This window comes from Dama dama, chromosome 12 (assembly GCF_033118175.1).
Source record: "Dama dama isolate Ldn47 chromosome 12, ASM3311817v1, whole genome shotgun sequence".
NCBI classification, from domain to species: domain Eukaryota; kingdom Metazoa; phylum Chordata; class Mammalia; order Artiodactyla; family Cervidae; genus Dama; species Dama dama.
Window position 1 is genome coordinate 14,488,938 of NC_083692.1, and position 20,289 is coordinate 14,509,226.

General features: G+C 46.0%; 1 protein-coding gene across 3 annotated transcripts in view; it reads right to left on the reverse strand.

Annotated features, from left to right (window-relative positions):
* NRXN3 (neurexin 3) overlaps positions 1-20,289 on the reverse strand; it is a 1,693,692-nt gene that overhangs the window by 1,636,884 nt on the left and 36,519 nt on the right. Inside the window, exons 2-3 of one of the 3 annotated variants that reach the window (XM_061156510.1) lie at positions 19,057-19,074; positions 632-661 (exon numbers count right to left, since the gene is read on the reverse strand). The exons of the other annotated variants lie outside the window; for them this stretch is intronic. Of the exons in view, the coding sequence (XP_061012493.1) occupies positions 632-661; positions 19,057-19,074 (48 nt within the window). The remainder of the gene's footprint in view (positions 1-631; positions 662-19,056; positions 19,075-20,289) is intronic. 3 annotated transcript variants of the gene reach the window in all.

Below are 20,289 nucleotides of genomic sequence, written 5' to 3' on the forward strand. Positions count from 1 at the left end.
AGAACCCTGCCATCAGGACATTAGCATGTTCTTTCAGTGGTTTTTGCTTTTATACAAAACTGAAAACAGTCAAACCCCCAAGGGCTTCCTTTGACCACTGGAGGTGGGGTGGGGGGGGGGGGGGTGGGGGATGGCTGGGGCTGAAAGTCATTACAATGGGCAGGGGGATGGAGGGGAAGACAAAAATCAAACCTTGACTCAGAGTGAAATTCAGAGAAGCCCAGCGTGTCTCCCCCAACCTGGGGCCCCAGCGTGAGGCTTAGGGAAGAAGTTAACCGCTCTGGTGCTCTGAAATTAGCTTCATTCACCCCCATTATCGACACCGTCACGGCTTGTTTCATGCTTCTCTCTGGGAGGCAGCCCAGCAGGGCCAGCGCCCAGGATGACAAATGGTGGAGTGGAATGGAGAAGCCAAGGGGGTGATGGGGGGGCAGGGGGAACCACGATGCGATGGGAAAGGTGCCCCCCACTCCGCCCCACCGCAGGATGGCCCGGCTCCCAGCCTGGCCCCTGGCAGGAGGGACAGGCAGCAAACGGCCTGCCAGGGATGAAGCGGGCTCTCAGCGACCAGCCAGAGGCACGAAGGCAAGCAATCCAGGCAGCTGCAGCACCGTGAGCCCAGAGGACCTACCTTGTTCACTCATCATGAGGTGGGAGAGGCCTTGAAGGAGGAGGAGAGGGGAGGAGAGGAGGGGGACGGGGGAGGGCAAGGAGAAAAGAAAGAAGACAAAGTTAGAATCCCACATGGAAGGTCATCGCCTCTTAATGCCTGAGCAGAAGGAGTGGCGGGGGCATCCACATGTGCTCAGGAGCACGCAACGAGCCCTGAGACAGGGCAGGGTGTCGAGGGCCATCCAGTTCAAGGACAGTCTTTTGTTTGCTGAACCTGCGGGCCACATAGCCACTGATCTATGCAATAGGTAGGATTTGAGACAAATCTACCAGAGATTAGGTCCCTTGGGAAAGAGACTCCAGATGTGGGCAAAGTAGGTTTCTTTCTTTCTTCTAAATCGCTTGCAATAGTAAGTAATACATGATCACTGTAGAAACCTTGGAAAATTCAGAAGGGAAAAAAGTCAGTTGTAATCTCGCATCCGGAGTTTACCATCCAACATTGTCCACCCTAGATACAGTAGTCTTTTCTACGAAAACTGAACATACCACATGGGTGTCTGCTTTCAAGAGTTAAACAGCTTGAAACATCTCCATATGATCCTGGCCTTCACCCAGTGACGACCACACCCCTTCCCTCCAGCACCAACTTTTCCTAGAAAGTCCCTCATGTTTGATCACAGAGGCCTAGCCAAGCACTGAATGGATTAAAGAAGGTACACAAAGTCCCAATAAATAGCACAACCTCTCGCCATGTTCTTACAGAAGTCAAACAAGGCTCTTAAGAACTCATTACTTCAAGGGAAGCATAAGCCCTGATAAACCTATTAAAAGAAAAGATTTCCAACCAGTAGCCAACTGTGCTGGCTATCTGCTCTTCCATTGCTTTTATTATTGCTGGAGGTATTTGGAGATCCTTTCCCCAGAGTAAAATTCAGGGATATAGGGGATTAATAAAGGAGAAAAATCTCTAAAATATGGAAATCTCTAAATGTTTTTGGAGATTACTAGAGATTTAGAAAAGTAATCAGAGGCAAAATATGGGTCAAGCAACTGAATTTTAAAGATCAATGATATATTAAATACATAGACACACCATGTGCCATAAATGTCATGGAGGCATTTTTTCAACAAATTTCATTAAACTATAGACATATTTTAAATGCACATTTCTGACATTCATTTCTCAAGGCCTAGGATATTAGTACTCATGGAGGAATGGAATCATGCCAAAGCAAGTCATTCTCATAATATGTTTTATTTAAAAAATTAACTATTAGTCTTTTTTGGGAGGGGATAATAAGAAAGAAGAAAGGGCACGAGATTTGACTAAGAAACCTTGGCAGAAGTGACTGTTCATAAAATGCCTGGAGTTTCTGGACCAAGCCATAGCCTTCAGCACCCAGATCATGCACACTAAGAGGGGGGGTCTGAGGCAGAGAGTTGGGGCATGTGGAAGGAGGAATCGGAAGAGAGCAGGTGTGTGAATTCACAGGAGAGATGTCACCGTTAAGAAATGAGAATAATAAAGATCTAAAGAGATCCCTAAGATGGGGGTTAAAAATAAAAGGGCAACACTACTATATTATGCACTTGAAGTATAAATGCTAGAGAGTAGATCTTAAATGTCTTCACCATAAAAAAGAAATGGTAACTATGTGATGAAATGAAGGTGTTTGCAACATGTAAGTGTATCTAATTAACATAATTCATATGTTAAGTTTACACCATGTTGTATGCCAATTATCTCAATAAAGCCGGGGGAGATATTTTAATTTGTTTTTTATTCTGTTAAATGGGACTTTTTTTGTTGTTTGTTTACCATTTAAACCTTTTATTTTATATTGAAGTAGAGCAGATTATGGAGAAGGCAATGGCACCCCACTCCAGTACTCTTGCCTGGAAAATCCCATGGATGGAGGAGCCTGGTAGGCTGCAGTCCATGGGGTCGTTAAGAGTTGGACACGACTGAGTGACTTCACTTTCACTTTTCACTTTCATGCACTGGAGAAGGAAATGGCAACCCACTCCAGTGTTCTTGCCTGGAGAATCCCAGGGACGGGGGGAGCCTGGTGGGCTGCCGTCTTTGGGGTCGCACAGAGTCGGACACGACTGAAGTGACTTAGCAGCAGCAGCAGCAGAAGAGCAGATTAACAATGTTAATAGACTTAAGTGGACAGCAAAGGGATTCAGCCATACATATACATGTATCCACGGGGGAGATATTTTTGAAATGAAAGGACCAATATTTTACACCTGCAATTGCAGAGGAAATGGGACACTTGATAGCGAGAGGGTATTCAAAGCTCGGGAGAAGTCCCTGGAGTTCAGCCCCATTTATGTACCACATGTGCTTCTTTAAAGCTGTGTTTCCCAGAGCACATTTCACTAACCACCTGCATTAAACACCCACCTGGGGGTACTTACTAACAGTGACCAGTGACGTTCCTGGACCCCACCCAAGTCTGAATGAGTTAGAATCTTGGGGAGTGGTTGGGGAAGGATCTGAATTTTAAATAAGTTGCACTAGTGATTCTCATGCTCACTAGAACTTGCGAGCTACCCCTTTAGATTGACATATAAATCAAATTTTGTTAAATTAAACTGTGTGATAAATGCACTAAGAGGAACTGGATATTTAATGGAATCCTACAATGGATCCTTCAGTAAAAGAAGGAATCCTTTTAAAACTCAAATATCCACCACCTGTGTTTTTCAAATTTAAATATGTACTTATCACGTTTTATTAAGCTACATATGTAACTGCAGTCTCATGATTCAAATAAAATGTACATGTTTTTCAACTTATAAAAAATCTGAACTAGAAACATTAGGCCAGGAATGTAACTCTGGGATCCTGATGTGTTGTAGGCAACAAAGCAAAACAGGCAGAAGCAAGTTTAACAGGAAACAGCACAAGACGGGGGAGAAAACAGTAACCATAACGTGGTTTGAGTTTTATTTTGCTTTTTGAGAAGGAGATTTTAATCCACTTTCACGAGCTTTTACATTAGTATCTCCTCTTATACAAATCTACACCCGAAGATTGCAGAGTTAAGAACTGGAAACCAGGAATTCCAGAGGGTCTAGGTCTATTATGAAATTCCGTTTCTCACCTTCCCTCCACTCCCAAACACTCCTACTTGCTGTAAAAAGACCTCAAGTCCTCACCAAGTGAATGGAAGAAATGACAATCAAACAAACGACTCCAGTACCTACTGTGTGTAAACACTGCGTAAGGTGGTGAGATGCAAGCAAGTGTGGTACGTAGCTGCCAACCTCTAAGAGTTTAGAGCCTAACTGGGAAGGTGTGTGCATGTGTGTTTATACTTACACACACGTACACGTCATATATAGACATATATACACATAGTGGTACCTGACAATGAAGGATAGGGGTTAAGATCAAGGACTTCAGATTTGAATCCCACCTTCGTTATTTTCTAGTTTGTGACACCAGGAAAGTTGCTAAGCATCTCTGTTCCTCGACTTCCCATCTGTAAAATTTGGATAATTACCACGCCAAACCCAAAGCTTGGTTTGAGGATTAAATAAGCGAATGTATGTAAAGCAGCACCTGTACATGCTAAGGGCTACATAAGAATTATTGTTGTTATTTTTAGGCTGTAAAAATATACTGATTTGTGAGACAACATGAAGCCCAGTGTCTGACACAAAGTAGGTGCTCAGTATGTATTTTGTGAGTGAATGAGGAATGAATGATGGGTGAGTGTCAAACGATTGATTCAGACAATAAGATGTGTAAGGACTGTGAGGAGGGCCCTGGGTGTGCAGCAAGAGTTTCTGGAGGAAGTGGGATTTAAAATACATCTTGGTAGATGGTTTAGGATTGAGAGTGATGAAGGACATTCCAGGCAACACCACTAGCTCCCAAGACCACTAATTGTTTTTGTAAGGATTTTCCTGTCGCCTTTCCGGAACACCTAGGACACTGCCAGGCACACGGTAGGTATGCAATAGATGCTGTAAAAATAACAATGAACACATACAAATGGTTCACAGAAGGAAGAAGTGAAAGGTGATCTTAAGGACCATTGTATGAAGGCCTGGAGTTTCCAGGTTAGGGAGAAAGGACTTGATCTTGCAGCTGATGGGAGACACCAAGGGCTCACGGGCAGGAGAATGCCCTAGGGAAAATGATGTTGAGGAAGATTGCATTGGCAATGGTATGGACAGGATGGATCAGAGAGAAAAAAGACAGAGGCACAGAGATCTGTCATAGGCAGAGGGCCGAAATTAGTGTCGAGGCAGCAGGAAGGAAAAGGGGAAAAGGATTCAACAGGCTTTGGGTGACCGATGAGATGCTTCAGGGGAGGAATGGATGGCAGACTGAGAGACGCACTGTCAGAAACAGGAAGGTGGGATGGAGCTGGGAGATGGATCTGGAATGAGGGTGATAATGAATTCTGTTTTAGGCATGATAAGCTGAAGAAACAGAAGACTCACTGAAGCAAAAAGTCTAAGGTGCATTTAACATTACAGGAGTAAGGTCTGCAAGAGAGTCAGGACAAATGTAAAAGTGTATCACCTCCCCTTCTTGGAAGAGAAGGGTCTGTGCCCATGTAAGTGAATGAAGCCTCAAATAAAAAGGGGCCAGAGACCTGAGTCTTAATCTGGGAGGGATGGGGATTATTAAAGTATCCCAGAGTTTCTTTTTTTTTTTTTGTGTGCATATTCCAACATTAAAGTAAAATTTTACATTCAAAAAGAAAAAGGGACTATATGGCTTTCCAATATAGATACAGAAAAATAATGCTCAGGGGAAAAAAAAGGCTTCACTGAGAAGGATATAATTAGCAAGGAAGGAAAAGCAATCTATGCTAGCTGTGTGTTATGTGTGTGACTGATGAGAAAAAGAGGAGGGGGGCTTCTTGTTAATCTCGGAAACAGAAGGTCAGCCGCAGCCCCTCAGACCACACATCCGGCCCTGGCACTAGCACCTAGCTGGACTTGGAGCTTGGCATTTAATCCGAGCCTGATATTCAAGGGATGCCGAAAGACAAGACATGGGCTGGAACAGGGGACTCAGGGAAGCAAAGGGGACCACCATGTTTTCCCAAAACAACCCCACCATCAGTTCTGGATTTCAACAGATCTTCAATAAAGCTCCGAAAGCCAACTCCATAAAATTTCATCTAAGGAGGGCAGGAAACAGGGAGTGGGCTAGGACGAGCCTTTGACCGTCAGAATATTGAGAATTTTCTATACAGAGTTCTTATGGAACTAAAATGCCTTTAAAAAAATAATTATAATAATTAGAAAGCAACGGAAATGTCTTCTAGCTAGATGTCACACTCTGTCAAAGTGCTACCTAGATGGGCTCAGAGACCATTCTGGATCCCACGAAGATGTCTGATATTTTTCACTCTTTCTTTCACTCTTTCTCCCTAGAGAAGGACATAGCAATTTCTAGTGCTGTCTACCTCGCCTTCTTGTGCCCATCTATCTGTGGTTCACGGGCTTCCCAGGTGGCACGAGTGATAAAGAACTTGCCTGCCAATGCAGGAGACACGGGTTTGATCCCTGGGTCAGGAAGATCCCCGGGAGGAGGGCATGGCAACCCACTCCAGTATTCTTGCCTGGAGAAGCCCATGGACAGAGGATTCTCATGGGTCATGGTCCATAGGGTCAAGAACAAGAAGAGAAAAAGATTGCCAATAGGTAAGACATACAAAGTTGAAAGTGCCTTACAACAAACTGCAAATCCTATGTAGATTATAGGCAAAATACACATATGGCCCTCTAAACTGTTACACCTTTGGGGAAAATCCCTGTGGAGGTAGTTGCAGCTGGGGAGAATGGAATGGCTACAAAAGCAAAGTCATCTCTGAGCAGCTGTGGCCATTATGAAGCCTGTCATGAAAATGACTAATATAGAGAATAGAGACCATTTACTGGAACAGGCGAGGAAGATGCACTGTTCGGGAGGCAGGCCAGAAGTGGAAGGTCTCCATCACTGAAGCTAATACTGTCTCCCCCTCAAACCTGTAATATCCCACTCCCCTCTGATGGTTTTTAATCCTCCTTCCTTCCTTCATTCTGGCTGAGTAATTGGAGAAAGTATTTCAGGGGAGGGAGGAAGTCATTCATGGGGGAGGAGAAAAGATTCGGGAAGGAAAAAAAGCAAGTTATCTCTGCCAAGACTTCTCTCTCATTCACTTGCAGGATAACTTTTCTCCCCCTGTAAAATCCACACATATCATCTCTTTTTCCATACTGAAGTGGAGAAATGAAATGTCACTAATTGCTGTAAGTGCCAAGTGCCAATGTTGAATTTTTATGAAGTGACGAGGACTTTTAAAAAGAGTAATTACATAAAATCAGAAGGTGATGGAAAGAGTCACCCGATGTTTCCGGAGGAGCTAAGGAGATGGTGAAGGTAGCAGGGGGTGGGGCTTGACAAAGAGAGAAGCCCCCAGTGACCCTCGTGTCTGTGGAGTGACTGTGAATTTGGAAAAGAGAGAAGGGGAAAGAAAAAAATACACATTGTAGCATGTTAAGCACTTTAAAAGAGAGGAAATTCAGTTAGCTTGGTAAAACGACAGAATTATAACAGTGGCTAGTATTTGCTGACTGTTTAACATATACCAGACATGCTAAGTGTCATGTCATTAAATACATCTCTGTGGGAAAGGCATTGCTGTAATGTAGATTTTACAGGTAAGGAAGCTAAGACCTAGAGACAAAATTCCACTACTTAGTAAGCAGTGAAATGCGGACGGTAAACCAGCAGATAGATTCTCCAGGCTGGATAATAACTATGATAACTACTAGCTCTGGAGAAGGAAATGGCAACCCACTCCAGTATTCTTGCCTGGAAAATCCCATGGACGGAGGAGCCTTGTAGGCTGCAGTCCATGGGGTAGCCTACCCTGTCTTAATTCAGTGCTGGTGGAGGAACAAGAAGACACATCTTGGACAATTCAGGACCAGAAAATAGTGACTGGACATGAATTCAACTTCGTTTATGATCCTGGTACAGCATGATTGAAAGAGCCCCCAGGGTAACTGTTTTAAATAACTGGCCACCCTCTTCCTCTCCTCAATCTCCATCCCCAGCTTCTACTAAAATATGAAGCTCTTCCCCTCCTGGGTCCTTTCTGGGGGTTATTAAGCCACTTCCCTCATTAAAATGCAAATCTGAACACAAACTGCACTCAGGCTCCTGGGTCATTGCGCTGCCTTGTTCCTGAGGCCATCGGGAAGCCAAGCTTAAGCTCTTTCTCCAGAGACAGGACTGGCACAAGGACACAGGAGAAGGAAGGATGGAGACTTGCAGCCACGGGCTGAGGAAGTCTAGCACCCCCGGCAGGAGGGAGGAAACAGGGGACAGGAGGAAGCAGCTTAAAGGAAAGAGGCGGGGCCTGAAGGAAAACTCCACCCACTTCCACAGCCCTGTCTCAGACCAGCCCATCCCCAGGCAATTCCCCCGACCTGTGTCAGGTCGTGACCTTCATCGTGGACTTCAGTTTCCTTGTCCTACCTGGGGTTATCCAGTGGCTTACAGCAGAGCCTTGATCTGCTTAGCATTTTGACAAATGACTTGGCTGAGAACATCCATGACATGCTGTCTGGATGTTGTAATGAACCGAAGTGGAAAGGAACATCTAATTTGTTAGCCTTGAGCATCAGGGTCCAAAAGATGTGAGTGGACAAAAGCGAAATTTAATTTTAAGGGGGTAAATAGAAATTGTGGCCCTTAAGCACAACCTCCCACACTCCCCACGAACCCTCAAAAAGATCACAAGTAAAAAGTAGGCCCAAGTTCCACTTCTTCTCAGCACTGAGTACCAAACGTAGGTTCTGGGTTCAGAGAACAGTGCCATTATCAAGAGGGCCATCAACGAGGTGGGAAGGTCCAGGGGAGAAGAACCAGATGGTAGGAGTTCCAAAAGCTTGTCACACGCAGAATGGCTGAAGGAACAGCTGTGTACAGCCCAAACAGGAAAGAGCTAGATGAGGACATGAGGGCCGGCTTCAAACATTTTAAAAGTTGCACATGCAAGTTAAAGGAGCAAGCACATTCAGCAAGATGAGGGGGGAATGATAGGGGAAGGGTCCCCTGCCAGAATGCCATAGAAAAGAGTCACAGTGGGGCTTTAGAAGATAACTACCAACTATTCCAACTCCAAGCCGTAGAGTTTCTATGAACCAAGATGACCTCTGAAGAGGCCAAGCAAATCCTTACTGAGATGAACCATATGAAATTGCTGATATTTGACTGGTTTTGACCTACAAAAATGACAATGTTCAATGGTTCAAACAGATATCCAGAGAACACCACCCCTAATCAAAAAGGGAGTCATGAAATGAGGCTTCGACAAATCACCCAACAGCAATCGTCAACTGACGATGACACTTGGGAAGACCAACCGTTTACGTTCACGATGTCGGCTCTTCCACAAGCCTTGCACAATGCTCGGGCCGAAGTGGATAGTTGGGCTGGCGATGGTGATGGTTTCCAGAGGAACACCTGCTGCTAGTTCTCCGGTGCAGGTGCCTCTGGGTAGGTCCTTCCCTGATGCCACCAGTTTCCATCTTCGTCACTAAGCCCTGTGTAGGATGTTACTGTACTGGTTCACTCACTATTTGCCTCCAGACCAACTCTGTTCATACAGCATGGTGCCTGGCCTGAACAGAAAATACTTCTTCAGAGGCATCCATGCGTCACCCCCAGCTCATCTGTATGGCATCACCACAGGGAAGCACCTTCCCAATCTAGTCTATCTGGGAGGGTTGGGGGGGGGGGCAGTGACCGAGGAGGGGTGGGGTTTCTTTTTCATGAATACCATGGAAGGAAGAGAGATAAAATCAAGCGTGTCACTCTAAGGGTTAAAAGCAAAGTTGCTCAGTCATGTCTGACTCTTTGCAACCCCACGGACTGTATCCTACCAGGTTCCTCTGTCCAAGGGATTTTCCAGGCAAGAGTACTGGAGTAGGTTGCCATTTCCTTCTCCAGGGGATCTTCCTGACCCAGGAATCGAACCCAGGTCTCCCGCTTTACCATCTAAGCCACCAAGGAAGCCGCTAGGGTTAAAGCATCAGCAATTATGGCTTCTAGAAAAGACTTCCCAAAGAAGAGAAAGTCCTTGCTCTCCAAATGTTATAAACTTCTCTAAAATAGCTCTTTATTCAAGAGTGACATGAAGCTGGAAAGGACTTCGGATATGTTAAATGAAATAACTGTGTCCAACTAGGCCATGGTGTGCTGGATTTTAAAAATCCAGGGATGAATTTGACAAAATCAAAGCATGGCCCCAAGTCTAAGTCAAATACACCAATTGCACACATACGAAAAAGGGAAAGAAATGGCTTAGCAGCAGCACACATAAAACAGTAAAAGTTCTCAGTGACGTTAAGTTCAATTTAATACTACAGTCATTATATAAAAGTCAGGTCGTTAATAGATGTAGGAAGTCTAGAAAAAAGGAGCAATGTAACATGAACCAGTTGCAACATGTCCATGACCCTGTATGTGGTATGGGCAAGGATGCAAAGAAAACTGTTATTTTTTAGAGAACAATGATCTGGATGAAAGAACTTAAAACCCTTGTATGAGAATGCCCAAAGAAACTAGAGATGTTTTGGCCTTTAGAAAAGAAAATCCTTAAAGACAAAAGCCCTGTCTTCAAACACTGGGAGTGTAATTAGATCTATTCTGTGTGTCTCCAAAGGCTGGAAGCAATACAGGTGGTGAAAGCTACAGTGACTCAGAATAAAGAAGAGCTTGTGAACACTCAGTGCTGTTAGAACGGAATGGCTAAAGGAGCAATGAGTTTCTTGTCACTGCAGGGGTTCAGGTCTGAATAATCTCATATGGAAGAGAATCAAAAATCAGCTGCACAGAGAGCTCAGCAACTCTGGGTCCTTTCCATGTCTGAAATGCTGATTCTAAAAGCAAAGTTTATGAGCGCATACAGGATGCCAGGTAGTGTGGGTGCAGGCACGGATAAGTTTCTGTTCTCAAGAGTATGGCTCTCCCTGTCCTTCTAGAGCCCACAGTGGCCAATGTGGACATGTGGGGGACAAGAAACAGCTGGCTATTGAATAGGGTATTATGAGGCAGATTCTACTAGCTCCGTGATCTAAGGTGCCATGGGAACTCAGGCAAAGTGGGGATCATTCATCCCATCCTCCCTTGCATCTCCTAAACCTCTTCACTTCCCTTCATTTATGGGAGGTATACAATAGTGGTTAATACTGATGCTTTCAAGTCCCTTCACTTTCCTTGAAAACATGGTTTTCAAACTTTGGTCCTATCAGATCACCTGGGAGAAACATTTTACTTCAGTTAGACTGGATCGCATTCATTAGCTTTCCAGGTGACTTTCTTTTAAATGTTTTATTATTTATTTGACTGCACAGGGTCTTCATTGCAGCCGGCGGACTCTTAGCTACAGGGATCCAGGTCCCTGACCAAAGATGGAACCAGGACCCTCCGCACTGGGAGTGCAGAGTCTTAGCCACTGGACCCCCAGGGAAGTCCCCGGGTGGTTTTCATGTTTACCATTGCTCTAAATAATCCAAAATCTGAATTCAAACTCCAGCCCTGTCTCTTGCTAACTGGGATACTAAGCAAGTTAACTATTCTGTGCCTTTTCCTGTAAAATATCTGCAGCTCACATGTAAAATATCTTAGGATCACTGTGATAATCACACGCAACCACATACAAAGAGCACGTCGCAGAGCTCATGGCACACGGGAAGGGCTGGAAAGCTTGTAGCCACTGCTGTCCTATTCAGGAGACTGGCATATCTAGGCCTTGTCACTTCCACACTCCACCCTCCCGTCTCTTGCCAACACCACTTCTCCAGAAAGCCGGCAGCTCCAGCAGACCGCCTGCCCAAGCATCCTCAGCCGCCTGCCCCCATGGTCAGGGTCAGCTAAGCGACCCCACAAGGGCACCCACTGTCCTCAACACTCAGTTGCCAATTCCTGAGGCCCAGCCCCACACACTGACTAGCTTAGCCCAAGTCCTTTCTAGACTTCTCGAGGCAGGTCGTCAGAATAAGAGGGTCTCCGAGGCTGCCATAAATATAGGCTGGGTAACTCAGCTGAGTTACATAGATGTTCTGGGGCCTCTGTTTTCTCTCCTACACAAGAACTGGTCTAGAATAGTTTCTCTTTGGTCTCACCAATGGCATTTTGAGCAGCACAGTCTTCAAGTGAGACTCTCCCATATATTGCAGCACATTTAGCATTGATTGGCCCTTCCTCCTAAATGCCACCAATGGCTCCTCATCACTGGCACAGCAAATATCCATCCCACACCCATGGGAGGGACAGTGCTATCCCACTGAGACTACAGGATCGCTTCCAGGCCTTTTCCAGTTCTGACCCTGCCCTCCGGAACAGAGAAACAAAGTGGCCCACAGCCAGCACGCCAGTGAGCCTGACTTGCCACGACAGTAAAGGAGGCGATTTTAAAAGACTCTACAAAGAGACACCAGGGCCACATGATCTGCTTCTTCGAGTTAGCCGAAGCTGGAGGCACGCTGCAACGCGGCTCCTTACTCACACTTACTCATCAAGAACGGCCACGGGAGCCAAGGGGCTCTTCCCGGGCCCCAGCCGGGCAATTGGCTGGGAGCTGAGTGCTGTCAGCCCAGCCAAGGGCCCCTTTCCAACCCAATTACGCACAGCAGCGCTGGAGTTCCCACAGCCTGCAGCCTCCACTGAGCCGAGCCCGAGAGATGGGCACTGAATAAACACAGAGGCTGAGTTACCTTCTGTCTCAGGGTGAGCCCCAATAACAAGCAGCCTGTCTTTCAAAGGGACGTGGGGTAAAGCGAAAAGCTGATTCTTGAGCACCCTCACTGGGCAAGCATTCACTCCACGGCTATGATGTGCTGGCACTGTCCTAGGCCGAGACCATACGGCACGGGAGCTTACCTTCGTGGGGCGAGTGCTCTAGGTGGAACTCCGCATGAGACATCTCCAGGGCCAGACACATCAGCATTTGCATCCTGCTCCACCACTTTTTACTGGATGGGGCTGATGAGCTCGCATTCCTGAGAGTCAGTCTATTCTTGGGTGAAGTGGGTCTAATAACAGAATCCTGGGCACGTCTAAAGGAATTAACCGATAGATACGAAAACTTAGTACTTTAGTGTCCTGCTCAAAATACAAGCTCGATAAGTGTCAGATGTTTTTCCTAATAAATAAGAGAGAAAAGCAAACAGGACTGTTGCCCAAAGGAACAGGAAAGAAAAGAAAAAATATGCTGGGTAGCACTGGAGTTGGGAACCGCCAGTCTTTGGTAACGGAAGAGATGGCATTTTCCTGAGTCCTTCTTCTCCCCACGGGGGCTCAGTCAGCTGGCCTAATCACAGATCCTCAGAATGGAAGAAGCCTGAGAGGGCATTTGATTTAAAGAAGCCTGATACCCAGAGAGGCTAATGATTTACTAAGGCCACACAACTCCTGGGGAAAGCGAGAGAGGCAAAGAGAATCAGACCGACAAAGCAGAGATCCCAGACTGCATTTAAATCTGATACCTGCCATACTTGCTTCTGGCCTGGGGCAAAGGATACAATGTTTTAAAGACCAATGTTCTTCATCTGTGAAGTGGTGGAGGCCTGGCACATGACAGACGCTCTCTACACATCATTCCCCTTTCCACACTCTTACTGGGAGTCTTGGCCTCACTTGAAAGCAGTGGTGGCCGGGATCTAAGCTGGCAGGACCTCTTTACTGAAAGCATAAAGAATAGGATGGATGTGAGAAAGTGTGAGATGAGAAGACAGCAGATTAGAGGGGTCTACAGCAGAGGACAAGATGGTTGGATGGCATCATGACTCAATGGACGTGAGTTTGAGTGAACTCTGGAGATGGTGAAGGACAGGAAGCCTGGTGTGCTGCAGTCCGTGGGGTCACAGAGAGTCAGACACGACTGAGTGAATGAACAGCACAGCTGAGGAAGCATGCCTCTGAACAGAGAGGGGCACCCAGACACAGGCAGAAGAATGTTTTATTTTGCTTTTAAACTTCTCTGAGCCTAAGTATTTTCCGTTGTAAAATGGAAACACATGTGGAAAGGATCAAGTGAGATAACTTACAATAGTAGCTAATTTATACATTGCGTATTCTGTGCCAGGCACTGTTCTAAAGACTTGACTTGCTTGAGCTTATTTAATCTTCACAATAGTTCCATGAGATAGGTATTTATTGTCCCCATTTTACAGATGAGGAATGTAAGGTCCACAAAGGAAAAGTTACCTGAACAGGCCATGCTTGCTGGAATAGAGGCAGGGTGTCAACCTGCCTCTGTCTCCAAGACTATGCCCCCTAAGCCAGAGGTGACAAACTTCCTCTGTAAAGGGCCAGATGGTAAATCTTTTAGGCTCTGCAGCTCAGAGAGCTGTGTCTACATCATAGAGCCCCCCTCTGCTTTTGCAAAGCAGCTGCAGACAATACAGAAATGAACAAGTGGGCCTATGTTCCAAAAAACTTTGTCAACACTGGCATTCAAATTTTATAAAAGTTTTGCATCACTAATTCTTCTTCTTCTGGTTGCTTTCAACTATTTAAAAAGTGAAAAATCATCCTTAACTCAAAGGCCATATGAAAGCAGGTAGCTATCTTGCCTCACATACATGAGAAGGGCCCAAACAGTGATGCATGCAGACCACGTGGCGGATCAGTGTCCATTCTCTTTCTCTAATCTTCTTCTTCTTAGTTCCTATCAACCCAGAAAGTGGATAATTTGCTCTGTCTCCAGCAGATGAGACCAGGAATAGGGCTTTAGCAAAGAGTACTGTACTTTCCTTAATAAATATGGCCCTGTTGGTCCCAAGGAGACTGGGGATTTTAGGTCAGTGTCTCTGAAGCTTTAATAGGCAGACCCCAGGGGCCTTGGTCAAAGGTACAGGTCTAGGGAGAGGCCTGACATCCTGCCTTCTAACAGGCTCCTGGGTGAGGCTAATGCTACTGGGTCCATGGGTCGGGTCCCCTCTAGGAGCAGCCAGCTTTAAGAGCAAACCCTCTGTGTCCATAAACACAGTCAACTGTGTCAGGCACTGTCTTCTGCGAACAGCATCCCTCAGGCTGGATAAGGGGCTCCCTGGACACACGGCAGGGTTCAGAACAAGTCAGCAGATCCCCTCTCCAAGGGCAGCAGTGCGATGACTTAAACGTGGGGAGGAAGACAAGGAGGGGCAGAGACAAAGAGCAAACACAGGGAGGCCTGAGCACAAGCCCTCAGCTGCTTCCGGCCACAGCTGACCAGGCCCCCCCCGGCCCTGGGCAGTTAGGTGCCCCTCCTCCTACACCTGCCAGGGCTCTGATGGACCGAGGCATGAGGCCTATTTCCCTCATCAGGCCTCTGAATAACTAGGGCGCTTCCACAAGGTCACCGTCATTCATTTAAATTCCAGCTCTAATCAGCAGGCTGAGCCACAGAAATTATCCCTTCGGAGCAGAGATGCTGTCAGTGAAACACTATAAACAGCCCACTCCCCCTGGTACCCCCCCCACCTGCACCAGGGAGGGAAAGGACTCGAGGGGTCTCCCATCCACAGGCCCCAGCCCTGCTTCCCGCCTCCAAGGTCCTCCGTCCACCCGGTCTTCTTCCTCACCTCCAAAGCACTTCCTCTCCCCTTGGCAGAGTTCTAGAACAACAGGAAGTGGGGAGAGGGCTGAGAGTTTGGCAGAGCTGGGAGGGCAGTCCAAAGACAAACCCTATCAGCCAGGCGCGTGGGATCAGCATCTGATAGGAATCCCTTCAGGGCCACAGATGGGGTACATGCCCTCGGAGATGTCACCCTCCCTGGGCTTCCATCTCCTCCTCTGAAAAGTGAGAGAGCTGCAGTCCTCATATAGGATGCCCTTGGAGCTCTGACGTGTCTCGAGACCCTGCAGACCCACAGTGCCCCTGGGGCTTGTGGCCATACTTTCTGCTCGAGAAATATTCCTGAGGTCCTCCTATGGTCCATGCACCACCGAGCAGAGTTGGGAATGCAAAAACGCCCGAGATGCACACAGCTCTGCCTTGAAAATGCCAGAGTTTTTAAAGAAAAAGGCACAGGCTTTGGAGACAGACAGCTCTGAGATCCTGATTGGTCCTAGCAGCCGGCGACTGTGAGCAGTTACTGGACCTCTCTGCGTCTCCTCGTCTTCTCCTGGAGTGCGGACCCCAAGCCGGAGGGGCCGATGTGAAGAGTCAACCAAAGAATGCATGGCAGGCATCAGAGCTACAGGTCCCTCCCCTCCTTCAGGTCAGCGCACCGCAAGCGCCTCTTGCCACTTCATTATCTTGAACCTCCCTCCCAAGGACTAGGAGGAGGGGCTGTGCATTTTCCCAACCAGGACACTCTCTCTGAGTCCACAGCCCATCTCCCGGACCTTAGGAGCAGTGCCAGGACCCTTCTCCAGCTGTATTTTACAGGAGGGTTACTTCTAACCAATCTCCTCATCATGTAGAATTAATCAATTAATCAATTTTCCCTTTATAGTCTTCCAGCGGCCCCTGGGTAAATAGTTACATTAGCTCATAAAATCCCCAATTTGTCTTCCTAAGGGGAAGGAGGAAAAAAAAATAAAATCAGAGAACCACTAAAGGCCTCTTGTTTCAGAGCCGCAGCCCCACTGGCTCCAGATTGCCTGGCCAGGAGCGCAGAGAGGCGGGAGGCGGCCCGCTGACCTCCCAGAGCCGGGCAGTGCAGGCTGCCTCCTGCCACCTCCAGGGCTGCAAGCGAAGTTTCTTGACCAGTGATTTGCTTCTGGCTCAGAAACCACACACACACAAAGCCAAAGGTCAGTAAGGAGGCAAAACTGGCAATCAGCTCTTGACACTTCAAGGATAGAATGGAGAAGGGTCAGAATTAGGTTGGAATCCCCCACTTGGCCGGGGGAATCAGCTCAGGACTTCACCTCCTGGCCTCAACCCCCTCAACAGAAAAACGGGGCTCAGGCGATGTGCCTCAGAGGGTTATCAAGAGAGCAAGACGAGATAGTGGCCATGAGGCTGAGATAGTGCGGCGGTGTGCTAGCGATCACTGCTATTTCTAAGGTAGGCTCACGGGTGACCTCTGCCCCTTTGGAGAGATGGAGGGGGCGCCTATGGGTCCACGGTGTTTCACCCCACCAGGGCCAGTGTGGCACCTTCTGTGAGAATTAGGGAGAGGTGTCCCCAGGTCAGAGGCTGCCCTCTGGGTGCAGGCATGGCAAAATGCAGGTTGGGTTTGGCCTCCACACATTACCTGATCTGGGAGTGGCTATGCAGGACCTAAGACACACAGGTCTAAGTGAAGACCCTGGGCCATCTCTGCTGTGAACCAGGAAGAGAAGGGGTTCAGCCAAGTGGCTCTTAACAAATTTTGGTGTTGGGCTCACTCCCTCATTTGAAGTATCCTAGAAAACATCAGCTTAGCAGAGAGACCTCCCTGGACCACCCTCTTTAAATTAGCAACTTCATTTTTACCTGCTTCATTTTTTTTCCACAGCACTTATTCCCCACCACCTGATACAATAGATATGCTGATATATATACATGTACATAGACACACACACACACATATTTTTAGTTCCCCATGCTATGCTGTCCTTAGTCGTTCAGCATGTCTGACTCTTTGTGGAGAATCCTGGGGATTCTCCAGGCAAGAATACTGGAGTGGGTAGCCATGCCCTCCTTCAGGGGATCGTCCCAACCCAGGGATGGAATCCAGGTTTCCTTCATTGCATGTGGATTCTTGACAGTCTGACCCACCAGGGAAGCCCATGAGTACTGGAGTGGGTAGCCTATCCCTTCTCCAGGGGATCTTCCAGACCCAGGAATCAGGCTGGGGTCTCTTGCATTACAGGCAGATTCTTACCAGGTGAGCTACCAGGGAAGCCCTTTAGTTTCTTGTCTTCCTCTATCATAGTAAAAGATCTATGAGGACAGAGATGATCTTCTGTTTTTTTCACTGTTTCATCCCTAGTGCCTAGAACAGCGCCTGGTACATTGTAGGATCTTGATAAATACTAGCTCAGTGAGTGACTGAACTAAAATATTACTAAATAGAATAAAGTTAATGATATCTTCCTAGAAAATTCTGTCCTGTGCTCTGGTTCAAACTCTGCTTGTTTTCAAAGGTGGGTGATAGGCAGAAGACAACAAAGGCAGGGAAACCCTGTGTATTTGCTAGGGATGACAATATTATCCTTTTATGTTGTGGAAGATGGCATAGAGATCAATGATTAGAAGCGCCACTTAAGTCTGGGTGAATCTTTTACATACTCAAAATCAATAAAGGATAAATTCCTTTGGAAAAGGTGCTACAGATAAAGTCACATTACCTCTGAGCAAAAATAAATGATAGTCCTATTAGGAGATACTTACGAGATCTTCAAGTGAAGAAATTCAGGGATGAGACCCCACGTGTTCCAATGGAGTATGCATGGCTTTGCAGTCTGAAAGCCCCAAGTTCAAACTCCAGTCCTCTAACAAGCCCTATGATCTTGGACAAGCTGCTTAACCTGTCAGGCCCTATATTTCCTTCACATTAAAATGTATTTAACAATACTTCTCCTGTATTGATGCTATGAGAATTAAATGTTAAAAAGATTAAATAAGAAAATATATGTGAAAATACCTAATAAAGATGATACCCACTTCTTATTTGGTAGGGTTATTCTTCTTAACACAAAGTTCTATACCATTTAGGATGGTGGGACACCACCAGAAGTCACCTGATAACCATTTATCTATAAATTGTTGTTCCTCTTGTATGAGTCTATGTTTGTGTGTATATATACATCTGTCTATAAACACACATTGCTTACAATTAGGACTCTGGATGAATATTCATTTGTCCATTGATGAAAATGACAAGAACCATTATTCTTTCTTCTACTTTTCACTCATTGATTCTTTCTTTTTAAACAGTGAACATGTACTAGTTATATAACCATTAGAAAAAAATATTGCTTTTTCCATTGTGGAAAAGTAAAGTCATTTCTTAGAATATAAAGAAAGAAACCTTCTTTTACCCACATCATATTTTCCATGCTAAGTATGTCATATTTTCAGCTTTTAAGCACTTGAAGCTATAAAATAGTAGCCTAACGATAAGTAGATTTTTGAAGACAAGGCAAAAATGCTTACTAAATTGGAGAATACATATTCTAACAATATATTTTTTTAATATTTTCAAAAAATGCTCAATTTCCACTTCTTTTCTTCACCCAGAAATATTAATCAGAAGATAGTAATTGTATAAGCATGGGAACCACATTCCTTTGGTTTGAAAATGGTTCTTCAAAGCCAATACAAATTCATCAATTGAAGGCATGTCTTATAAACCTAAATCAATGAAAATGCCATGCATTTAGATTTTTGCTCTGTGTAGAGTCCCTAGAAAAAGGTCTCACTCAGAGTCAAACCATGCGCAATCTGGCAGAGGGGAAATTTCCACAGCAGCTGTGCAAACACAAAGACTCACCTGGACCTTGACTGACATCTGTGGCAGCATTTTCAAAGGGAAGGAAACAGAGAGGAGAGAAAGAGAGAGAAAAAGAAGAAGAGTGTTAGCAACACACACACACAATGCAATGTGCCCTTGCATGACTACCAAGTTCATGCAAGACCCCAGAGATGCTCAGAGTCTGAGCACTCAGCTCTACCTTCACCCAAAAACCACCCATGCAAGCCGAGGGACCACGCTCCCTTTCCACTATGCATGTATCAAGAGAGCTGAACTTCACATCTGTCCGGAAAGACATCCTCCGGGAATCAGATAGGGCTCCAAAGAGCCAAGCAGACCAGGATCCTGTAAGAATATTGGTTAAAATATTCTGGTTGATTTCTGCATACCCACACCCGAGCAGTTTTCCTCCCCTCCGGATGCAGAACACTGGATGAGAAGTCAAGCAAGGTTTCTGCACAGAGAGAAAAATAGTGATAAACCACTCCCTCAAGGAACAAAGGAGAAGAGGTATAAGAATTAAGAGCAAGTTGCAGTGTTGTTCAGCTCACAGGACTGAAGGACACAAGGTCACAAAACATTTATAATTCCCTCCCAACCCAGGATTCCCAGTGACCATTCTTCATCACAGACAGCGGTGTGTGTGCATGAGATCGCGTGTGAGTAGGTCATTTGCCACACAAATTGAAATTCTGCCTCTCCCTTTCATTTTTCTCCTTGCTTTTCACCCCATCATTAATGACAGAAATTGCCATTGGAAATCACTTCTGACAACTACAAATAAACATCCAGCTCTGGGAAGGTTGACATTTGAATTAAACCAATGAGCTTTCAAAAAATGAAGAACGGGTTCATACCCACCATCTCCATGAACACAATCTCCTCCTCCTCCCCTCAAATGTAAAACAGAATTATGCTGGGGAAGCCCAACCCAGAGCAGCCAAAACCTTGTTGTTAATAGAATCCCTAGACCTGACCTGGTAAGAGAGCCTACGGCTCAGGAGAAGCCACGGGGCTACTTCAGGAAACCACTGGCCATCCAGGCCATCCTGGGTGACTCCCCTTAGAATCATTGACAATGGTGGGTCTGGGACATCCATAGGTGTTATCTAGTTTAATTCTTTTTCGTTAAGATGGAGGAGGAAAGAGGTTGAGAGACTTGTCCAAGGTCACACAGCTAGTTCAGGGAACAGATCCTAGAAGAGGCCCTGGATCCCGTGAATCCCACCCAATCCAGACTTCATTCAACTG